The sequence below is a fragment of the Hypanus sabinus genome, chromosome 30 (assembly GCF_030144855.1).
Source record: "Hypanus sabinus isolate sHypSab1 chromosome 30, sHypSab1.hap1, whole genome shotgun sequence".
Lineage (NCBI taxonomy): Eukaryota > Metazoa > Chordata > Chondrichthyes > Myliobatiformes > Dasyatidae > Hypanus > Hypanus sabinus.
Window position 1 is genome coordinate 34,743,594 of NC_082735.1, and position 11,295 is coordinate 34,754,888.

The 11,295-nt window shown below is 39.8% G+C and overlaps 1 protein-coding gene across 1 annotated transcript; it reads left to right on the top strand.

Moving 5' to 3' along the window:
* The first annotated feature begins 4,389 nt into the window (after positions 1–4,389).
* On the top strand, positions 4,390–5,156 carry cldn23l (claudin 23-like). The gene has a single exon (XM_059954253.1). The coding sequence runs from the start codon at positions 4,398–4,400 to the stop codon at positions 4,989–4,991; it is 594 nt and encodes a 197-aa protein (XP_059810236.1). The 5' UTR covers positions 4,390–4,397; the 3' UTR covers positions 4,992–5,156.
* The last annotated feature ends 6,139 nt before the right edge of the window (positions 5,157–11,295 follow it).

Sequence of the window (11,295 nt, forward strand, 5' to 3'; positions counted from 1 at the left end):
ATTGAACGTGGCTTTCTATCCTGGCTAGGTTTCGGGACTAATGCACGGTGGGCTCTTTCGACTTCCAGCTTCATAGTCGAGGGATTCTGATATTTTTCTGCCGTGATCTTCCCTCCAGGTCAAGCAGCTTACGTTCTTGGTGATATAATATTTTAATTGTCTTAATCAGTATCCATTCCACGTTTTGAATGCGATCTTCCACCTTCTCAATTCGAGTCTCTGCCACTGCTATTTTTTGATTGACGCTGGTGAGCTCTGACTTAATGTCACGGAGCTGCTGCTTTATTTCTTTCTGGACCTCCATTATTTCTTTCAGGATTTCGAAGATATTCGCCACTTCGCCTGAACGAGGCCCGACGTCTGCCTCGCTAGCACATGGTCGGGTTGGAGAGCCGCTCACTGCACTCCTCTCGGACGCAGGCTCCGCAGTGTCACTTTTTTATTTCCATTCTTTTTCCCCATTCTTGCCCCTCTTTTCAAATATTTTTCAAAAAATATTATATTTGATGGGATAACGGGGCTTAATACGTGTTTTTCCGGAGGAGCTAGTGACTTAAGCTGCCATTCTTGATGATGACAACATCGGAACCCTCAGGTAGAATATTTTCAATCCTATGAGCCAGAACTTTAGAAAGGATTTTAGTATCAACATTGAGTAATGAAATTGGCCTATATGAAGAGCATTCAGTTGGGTCCTTGTTCTTCTTTAGGATAAGCGAAATAGAGACTTCATAGAAAGATTGAGGCAAGCTAGCCAATTTGAAAGAATCCAAAAAGACCACGTGTAACTGCAGTATAATTAATGAAGAAAAAGCCTTATAAAATTCTCCAGAAAATCCAACTGGACCCGGAGCTTTCCCTGAGTGTAATGAACGTATACCTCGGCAATTTCCTCATAAGAAATGGGTTGATCCATCTGTTTACAATTTTCTGCAGAAAGTGAAGGGATATTTAATTGATCTAGAAAATAATTCATTACAGTATTATCTTTAGGGGAACCAAAACTATAAAGTTTAGAACAGAATGCTCTAAAGGTATCATTTATTTCAGAGTGGTCAGTTGTCCTATCACCATTAGTTTTGCAACTTTCTTTAATTTGTCATTTAACTGCAGAAGTTTTTAATTGGTTGGCCAATACTTTGCCTGATTTATCTCTGTGAATGTAAAATTGAGTTTTATCTTTAAAAAGTTGAGTTTCAATTGGATATGCTAACAGAAGATCATGTTTAGTTTTAACTTCAACACGTCTTTTATATAAAACAGGATCTGGAGCTATAGCATATTTTTGATCTAATAGTTTCAATTGATTGGCTAATTCAATTCTTTCTTTATTAGCTTTATTCTTAACACTCACAGTATAAGAAATAATTCGTCATCTAATATAGGCCTTGAAAGTATCCCATACAATAAGATTAGAAGTCTCTTCCCTTTTATTCTCTTCAAAAATGAAATAATATGCTTCTCTAGAAATTTTAAAAATTCCTCATCAGTTAACAAAGTTGTATTAAACACCAAAATCTGTTTGTTTGAAGAAGACCAGGAAGATTTAAAGATAGAAATACAGGCACATGATCTGAAATCTCTTTATATTCACAGGAACAAACTGATGAAATCATTTGACTATCAATAAAAAAAATCAATCCTGGAATATATATGTTGAACATGGGAAAAAAACGAGTACTCCCTATCTAAAGGATGTAAGAAATGCCAAATATCAACAATATCATATTTCAATAATAAGATTGAATAAACAAAGCTGATGTATTAAGAGACACTGGTTTAGAAGATGATCGGTCTAAAATTGGGTCTAGCCAGCAGTTAAAATTTCCTCCCATCACCAAAGAATAAAGACTCAGGTAAAAACGAGAAAAATGCTCAAAGAATCCTGGATCATCTACATTTGGGGCATACACATTGGCAAAAAACTATTAATTTATTATCTGTTTTTCCTGAAACTATAACAAAGCATCCATTAGTATCAGACACTACTTTATGTTGAACAAAGGAAAGTGTATTATCTAGAAGAATTGAAACTCCTCTAGATTTGGCCTGAAAAGACTAATGAAAGCAAAGTCTGTTCCAATGGCTAAGATATCGTAGATTATCACATTTGCATATGTGAGTTTCTTGTAAAAAAACAGGGACCTAATATAAGCAAAAACCTTATTACGTTTAACAGGGTGATTTAACCCTTTCACGTTAAAACTGAGTAAATTAATAGTTTGGTCCATTTTTAATATTATTTAAAGGAAAGGTTAAAATGTAAGTAAAACTGATCCATAAACCTTGAGAAATGGTAACTAGGCAACAAGTTAGCTAAAAAAAATTCAAAAGCAACTTCTGAGGAAAAAAACCCATACCTCTACCCACCTCCCAAAGAAAGAAGACTGACCAATAGAAAGCCGGCATCTACAACTACAGACAACACCCACCTCAAAAAAAAACCTGGTGATTGCTCCAATTAGTTTCAAGTTTATTTATATTCCAACCTAGACTAAACAATATCCAAATAAGTAATTCAATTCTTGCATATCAAAAATACAGTATTAAAAAATACAAAAGGAAATTAGTTACAAAGGTTTACCAAAAGTAAAAGACACAATGATTCATACAGAAAGACACTAAACATTTAATCTTATATCTTCATGAAAAAACAGGCTAAGCAGTTAGCTTTCAAATTTAAAAAATCTTTATGCTTCAGCATTCAAACGAAACCATTCATCTTTAATGAGATTCTCAGTCAAACTGGGTAGCCAAGGGATGGGTTAAAACTCTTGTTAAAAAAATTCCAACAAAGCCGTAATCTCAAGTGAATAGTCTTTGAGAATCTTAGTATTCTACCCTACACCGAATCATGCCCCTTCGACGGGATTTGCGAATTAAAAGTTTCTCATTTAATCTTGTGTTTTCATGTAAGGACAAACTGAACGGCTAGCCTTCGGATTTTAAAAACCTTTGTGCTTCAGCAGTCGAACAAAACCATTTGAAAAATCCATTTTTAAGTGTGATTCTGAGTCGAGCTGGGTAGTGAAGAGAAGGCTTGAAATCCTTGTTAAAAAACTCGGACATAACTTCTTTGAACTTAGCATGTTCCTGCATAACATCAGGCAAGTAATCTTCAACAATTCTAATCTTGTAACCATGATAGTCAATCATGCCTCTTCGACGATTAGCCTATTAACAGTTCCTTTGTTTTAAATTCATGAAAACAAATTATTACTGATCTGTCTATCTCTGTTAGGAGGTCTAAACATGGGAGACCTGTGAGCTCAATCCATCATAGGCAAAGACATCAAAATTTCCGGACATAATTCTTGCAGAAAGTTTGCAAAGAATTCCATAGGATGATTACCTTTGGTTAATTGAGAGCCAGAACCCGTAGGTTGTTCCTTCTACTTCTATTTTCTATGTTGATAATCTTCTGTCTTAACTTTTCGTTGGACTTCAATTGTTTTTCACAAAGCTTTTGCAATTCATCCACTTCCGTTTCCAGAGACGACAAAATTGCTTCATTATTTTTTTATACGTTTATCATGTTCATTAAGAGTTTGCTGAAAAGAGTCCAATTTACCATCTATTTGTTTAAATTCAGAGCTGAATTGTTGAAACTACTCAGAGGCTTCTCGTGTATGACTTTGCAGCAAATCCATAACAGAATCCAAAGAAGCAGGGAGATCATCCTTTTTAGTACCTCTGCCACCCCTAATGTAGCCATAATGAAAAAACATCACACTTAAAAATGAAGTTTCAAGACAGGTTGGAAATAGTAAGATAATTAGAGTTGGAGCAATGGCAGGTTGCTGTTACTCCATCAGCCACCAGCAGGAAATCTGTCATTTTCTTTTATGCTGTCCTTGACTTCCCTTGTCAGCCGCAGTTGTGTCATCCTCCCTTAGAATACAATTTCTTATTTGGGATGAATCTATACCGTACCTTCTTAATTTCTCCCAAAAGCTCCAGCCATCATCCCTGTTACAGTCTTTCTGATCTGCTTTGGCCGGCTCCTTTCCCATGCCTCTGTAGTTCCATTTACTCCACTGTAATACGGATACATCTGATTTTACCTTCTGTCTCAGACTCGGGGTGAACTCTATCATATCATGATCACTGTCTCCAAAGCGTTCCTTTACCTTAAGCTCTGGTTTGAACTGGCTGAAACTGGTTTTAATCAGTTAGAATAAACCGGTTTTCCTTACTGCACTCACACACCTGACTACTCACTCAGAGTTCCTCCTTATAACAGGTCGAATGAGACTCGGTGTGTCACTTCAGATTGACTCTCATTCTTTCTAATGTGGAACCAGGCTTTTTGTTATCGAATGCTCTTCATTCATTCTTATCTCATTGTCTTGTCTTTTCACCCTGCAGGTTCCCATTGGACCCTGAGCTTCTGCACCATGCGAACACCACCACCTATGATCATTGGGATTGTCAGTGCTCCTGTAGGGCTAGTCTTGGTGTTTGTGGCAGTTTTGACTCCACAATGGCGACAAGGACCCATTAACCTGGGGAAGAACGTAGCTGTGAAGTCCGATGGACTGTGGGAATCGTGTCTGGAACTGCAGGACACCAAGCAGTGTTGGCCAGTGACTACTGTGTACCAGAGGGATGAAGTTGTGCAGTGGTCCAGGGCTCTCATGTTGAGTTCTCTCCTGGTGTGTGGGATGGGGATCATTGTGGCCAGTGTAGGGATACGCTGCTGGATGGATTTTCCACTGCGGAATGTGGCTGGGGCCAGTGGGGTTGTCATTATCCTGGCCGGATCTCTGTGCATCACACCACTCACTCTCTATATGACCTTGATGCACAGAATCAACCCCGATACTGATACCCAGTACCAGAGTGGAAGCTCCCTGTATTTTGGCTGGGCTGGAAGCTGCTTTGAGATAGTTGGAGGATTGGCCCTTGCGCTGAGTTTCACTTGTCCAAAATGCAAGCGATGCAGAGAATCAAGACAAAATGCCAAAAGAACATATGATGTTGATTACTAGATGATTTAGCTAGGACTACCCCGTGTTAATTGGTTTCTAACAGGCTACTTCACACTAAGGAAGTGTTAAATATCAAAAGCAGTGTGACTGCGTGTGTGTGTGCGTGTATTGTCCTCATTTAGCTACTGAAGCCCAGTATTAATTCATTAATGACCAATAGGACTGTCACCCTTCCATGACTGCCCTACAATCACCATGAATTGAAGATTATACACCAGGACAATTTTCAACCAGACACTAAGAATAAAAGCTCATTGGAGCATAAAAGAAAAATATCTTTCAATCCTTTAATTAATTATAAACATCTTGGCTTAACAAAATAAAAATTAGACTGACATGCGACTGAGAGTAATCCATATGTTTAATGAGGTAGCATGTATAAACAATCATATTTTAATTTGCAGTGGGAAGATTGGAAAGAGCTGTTGATCTCTGGCCAGCAATTTAGGTGAGGCAAAGCACTACATGAATTTTAATTCATTCAAAATACTCACTTTATTATATCCATGTAAATGAATTAGATTGCTGAATGTTATCAGTATTGACCCAAAATACCAATTAAACTCACTGTATAACTCCGATAAGAGGCCCCATGTGCCACCTAGGCACTAAGGGTTCAGATGATAATACTGATAAAATGGTTCTCCCATTGGTCAAGCAGTTGATCCCTCTTCTTCTTACCCTGGGCATGGTGGTCCTCCCTGTGCTAATATGTCTCTGGACCTTTACATCCTTTATCCTTAATTTCTAATTGGCTTGGAACTGTTCAACTCCATTGGTTTTAATTTATCTGGCTCGTCTGAGCCAACCTTTCATTGGCTCCAGCCCAAGGCTATAGATAGCACTACCCCATTGCTCTTCTCCCAGATTAACACTTCTCTTTTATATCACCCCCTTGCTTCTCCCTGATTCAGTCCAATTGAAACCAATTACAGCCAATCACTGGGTTCAGGATACTTTAGTTCAGATACAAACTGCCCTCCCATGTGTCTGCAGTTGTTACTGTTGTGTTTTGTAACTTAAAGGCATTAAACTAATTCAAAGGAAAATGAGAGAGCTGAGAGATGTGAGTCTAACTTTGTGTTTTACTTTAAGTGAGGCACACACATATCATGTGGTAGTGTCATGTATACAATTAACTTAATCCTACATATAACCCATATTGAATTATTTTAATTAACAAAGAATGCTTAATTAACAACATATTTACAAATATTAAATACACACCAGTTAATAGCTGAAAGAACAGTTCAGAAGCAAATCTTTATGTGGACATGATCTTTGGATTAGCAAATAATCGATAAGGGCCTCGTAGTGTCCACTTCCAATTACCTCTGATCCAGCCAATCTCTGAGCAAGAACCAGTTCACTAAAACGTTCACAAAATGATGGCCGCAAGAACAGTCTCACAAAATGGAGGCTGTAAGAAGAGTCTCACAAAATGGTGACCTCTCTTCCTTCCACCACTCGATGACAACAACAAAGTCTTTGGGCTTGTCTATTTCCACTGTCCTTGATTCATTCCAGTTGGTTTTAATTTTTCATAGCCAACAGAGCAACAGTGTCTGATGGTTTGGAGACCAGGGTTGTTCAGGTAATGGAATTGTTTTTGTTGATCATTTCTGAGAGGAAATTAATGCTAATAAATTATACCCAGTCTGCCTGGAGAGTGGAAATAGAAAAAGGGAAACAGATCTAATCAAATTAAATTCAAGTTTAATTATAATTCAACCAAATATGAATACAGCTGAACGAAACAGCATTCCTCTGGGCCAAGTTGCAAAATATATGCAGCACATGAATCAAAATAGCAAGCAAAAAAACATAATTGGGCACAAAAAAAAATCCAAAACACTTAGCTGGTCAGGCTGTTCCAATGGAAAGGGGTCAAAATTTCAGGTCAAAGACCTTTTATCAGAATGGGGAAAAAGAGATAAGTTGCAGAGAAAATGGGGAAGGAATGGATTAAACAAATGAATTATCTCTGATAGATCACTGTTTCTCATTTTTTTAACAACCTAGTTGATAGGTTAATGTGGTTGTTACAGAAAGAGAACAAATAAATATGCAAATACTGTAAAATATTGAGGTGCAGGAAGTACACAGCAAGGCAGGTTGAAGAAAAAATTGAAAATACTCGAGTCAATATTACTGAGACAGAGGGGACAGCTAATGCAGGAATCTGAAACAACACACAAGCATTGGAGGAGCTCAATAGGTCAGGCAACATCTATGGAGGGAAATGGACAGTCACTGTTTCAAGTTGAGATGCTTCACCTGGACTCAACTTTGCTGCTTGCTCAGTCCACCAATATGCTGAGAAGACCATGATTTCCCAAGAATGCCGAATGATACTCTCCATCAGGACAACGTAGTCCAAGTACCACTACAATGCTCCAAAAAGCGTGTTACACAAGCAATGGCATCAATACATGGCTTTATGCAGAAATCTCATTTGAGGTCAGACTAGAGTTGACACCAAGTAGTATCTGTCTGAATTGCCTCAATAACACAAAGCTACCCAGAAATGGTCATTAACCAGTTTTCATTCCAGAACAAAAATGAAATTCCAAATACAATCTATTTGAATTAAAAAGAAACAAAACCTTTGCACCACACACAACATGCTGGAGGTACTCAGCAGGCCAGGCATCTTGGGAGAAGAGTACAGTTGACATTGCTGGCCAAAACCCTTTGGCAGTCCTGTCAAATTTCCAACATCTGCAGATTTTCTCTTGTTTGTGATTGAAAAACTTTGCACATAGTGTACATATGGAAAAATGTGAGTGTGAATTAAACACACAGTAACCAGCAGAAGTCCATCATGATTGAAGATAATTTCCTTTTCCACATCTGCACTTCCTGATTGGTGACTTTCCCACAGGAGAATGAGTTGTTGTTTTCCTTCCATGCTTCTGAAGAAGGCAGTGGATACCTCATCTTTCAGAAAGAGCTTTGCTTATAGGTATCTTGTCACTTATTGTCCGTTATGCCGCTGGCACTTAGGGAAATAATGAAGATCCCTCATCTCTGGTGGCCTTCTTGTCAGTGGCTTCCTCCCAGCTTTCACCACTCATGCAAGTTCCAGGTGGAGACTCAGGAATACCGTTGCACACAGATTCTTCAGGTTCTTCATTGCTGTTTCCATAACAGTTTTGTTTTACCAGTCAGGGTTGTTAGCCCTGACCTGAACTCTCAAATCTGGAGGACCAGTGGACCACTCTTATTTTGACCTCTACCCTTTGACCTGTTTGGCATGGGTGACCCGACCAAGAGCCAAAACATAAAGCCCTGACTCCAGCCAACATAGCTCTCTGGGTCATTGAGAGACACAAGCCTCCAAATCACAATAAGGTTGTGGTCCCCTTGGAAGTTAAGGGACAATTATGCAGTTCTTATCATTTCTTATCTCATCACTGTATATCAACTGATGCCCAGTTCTGCTGTTTGATGCATCATGGAATCATAAAAATTAAAGAGATTTTAAAATTGCTCTGCTGCCAATTGGTCCACGAATGTTCCAGTATTACAGATACTCTGCTCAATTTCATTTGCCCTCCAGGATATATTTCTTGAGGACATGTAGAATTTCAATCAAAGAGGTACAGTGATTATGCTTCTTGACAACAAAGACACAATTGTCTTTCTCAGTCTAATATTGAGTTTGTTGGAATGCTAGCAAAAACCCCTGGTTTCCTTGGCTGCGTAAGTCTAGGGAAGACAACTTCCGACCCCAACAAACTCGTGAGATTGAGGTGCACTCGATCCCACACCAAACACTGGTTTGTGCCAATGCTGTGTCACTACCTCCAGTGGATGTAGTGTACCTCAATTTTCAGAAGGCATTTGATAAGGTCCTACATAGAAGATTGGTGGGTAAAATCAAAGCTCAGGGCATTGGGGGGAAGACATTGACATGGATAGAAAACTGGTTGGCAGATAGAAAGCAAAGGGTAGCGGTGAATGGGTGTTTCTCGGAATGGCAGGTGGTGACTAGTGGGGTGCCACAGGGCTTGGTATTGGGACCACAGCTGTTTACCATTTACGTTAACGATTTGGATGAAGGCATAGAAAATAACATCAGCAAATCTGCTGATGATACTAAGCTGGGTGGCAGTGTGACATGTCATGAGGATGTTAGGAGAATTCAGGGTGACTTGGATAGGCTGGGTGAGTGGGCAGATACTTGGCAGATGTTGTTTAATGTGAATAAGTGTGAGGTTATCCACTTTGGGAGTAAGAACAGGAAGGCAGATTATTATCTGAACGGTGTAGAGTTGGGTAAGGGAGAAATACAAAGAGATCTCAGAGTCCTTGTTCATTAGTCACTGAAGGTGAATGAGCAAGTACAGCAGGCAGTGAAGAAGGCTAATGGAATGTTGGCCTTTATTACAAAGGGAATTGAGTACAAGAGCGAGGAAATCCTCTTGCATTTGTACTGGGCCCTGGTGAGACCACACCTGGAGTATTGTGTACAGTTTTGGTCTCCAGGGTTAAGGAAGGACATCCTGGCTGTAGAGGAAGTGCAGCGTAGATTCACGAGGTTAATTCCTGGGATGTCTGGACTGTCTTACACAGAGAGGTTAGAGGGACTGGGCTTGTACACGCTGGAATTAAGGAGATTGAGAGGGGATCTGATTGAAACATATAAAATTATTAAGGGATTGGACAAGATAGAGGCAGGAAATATGTTTCAGATGCTGGGAGAGTCCAGAACCAGAGGGCATGGTTTGAGAATAAGGGGTAGGTCATTTAGGACAGAGTTAAGGAAGAACTTCTTCTCCCAGAGAGTTGTGGGGGTCTGGAATGCACTGCCTTGGAAGGTAGTGGAGGCCAATTCTCTGGATGCTTTCAAGAAGGAGCTAGATAGGTATCTTATGAATAGGGGAATCAAGGGATACGGGGACAAGGCAGGAACCGGGTATTGATAGTAATTGATCAGCCATGATCTCAAAACGGCGATGCAGGCTCGAAGGGCCGAATGGTCTACTTCTGCATCTATTGTCTATTGTCTACCCTCTTACAGAATAATGCCAGAAAATAACAGACAGTACACTGCATAGGATTGAAAGAATTATATTAATGAATCTTAACTAAAAGGGTTAGTAAAGAATAACAACAAGGACCCATTCTAATTAAACAGTCAAATGTGCACAAGTTGGAGCTCATCTTGAACTTCTCTGTCACTCATGCACTGGGCCCTCGGTCAGCATGGAAGCACACTCCACCTTCCAAACGTCGCTCACAGTCCATCTCGAACACCAGATTGTATGCTGACTGGTTCTGCCCAGTGTCTTCTCTCTTCATCTCCTCTTGAACAAAAGCCCCCAAGCCCAACCTTTCCGGAGAAACCTCCCCTTAATCAGTCTATCCTAGCCGGATGGCAAACATTTCTCCTCAACTGCCATCTTCAACAGTAACCCAAACAAACTGAAAACAGAACAGACGGCTCTTACAGAACTGCCAAAATGAAATACACACAGCATAACAGTAAAGATATGAACCAGGGCATTACGCTAGAATAAAGGACTGTCAGGTGAAAACTTGCTGCTTGCAGAGCAATCCATTTCAACCCATTTCCACTCAGATCTTCTCCATAGCCAAGTAAATTACTGTATACCTTCAATCAATTACTTTGTACCTGAAGACATGACTGACCACTGCTTAGTGTTCAGACCACACATTTTCTTTTAATTTCAGATTTCCACCAACTGCAAATTTTTGATTTAAAAATTAACTGAAAACTAAAATTTAAAAGGGACTGGTTACTAAAAAGTTCATCAAAATAATGAACTTCAAAAGTCATAACTAGTGCCAATACCTCCCAAATTACTCAAGTGCCATACATGTACAACTAGCTTGTTAGCCTGCATTACAGAGGAAAATGTTCCAACTCTGGGTATCCTCAGACACTGAAAGTCCTGCGTTGAAACTACACATTAACAGTGAATTACAGCAAATATCCACAACTCAAGACTGGTGGTTGTCCATCATGTCCGACGATGTCTGGAAACCTGTGCGGGAGAGTTTTTAAAGTGGAAAAGCTGTTGCACTGGGGCAGTTCCACTCTCTCAATCTTGGAAACTCAGGTTCAGTGGCATGAACAAACTGGGGTCTTCCTTGGTTGCAGCGGATGCCCATGATACCTTCTAGGCCTTGTCATGCCCTGTACTTTCCATGGAGTGGTGCAGTATGGCCTTCCTAGCCGTTGGATCTCACTGTAGACCTCATCCACCCAGTCTGCCACATGCTAGGACAGGCATGTCCCTATCTCACTGCGGTATGAGGCCAGGACTCTGTGAAT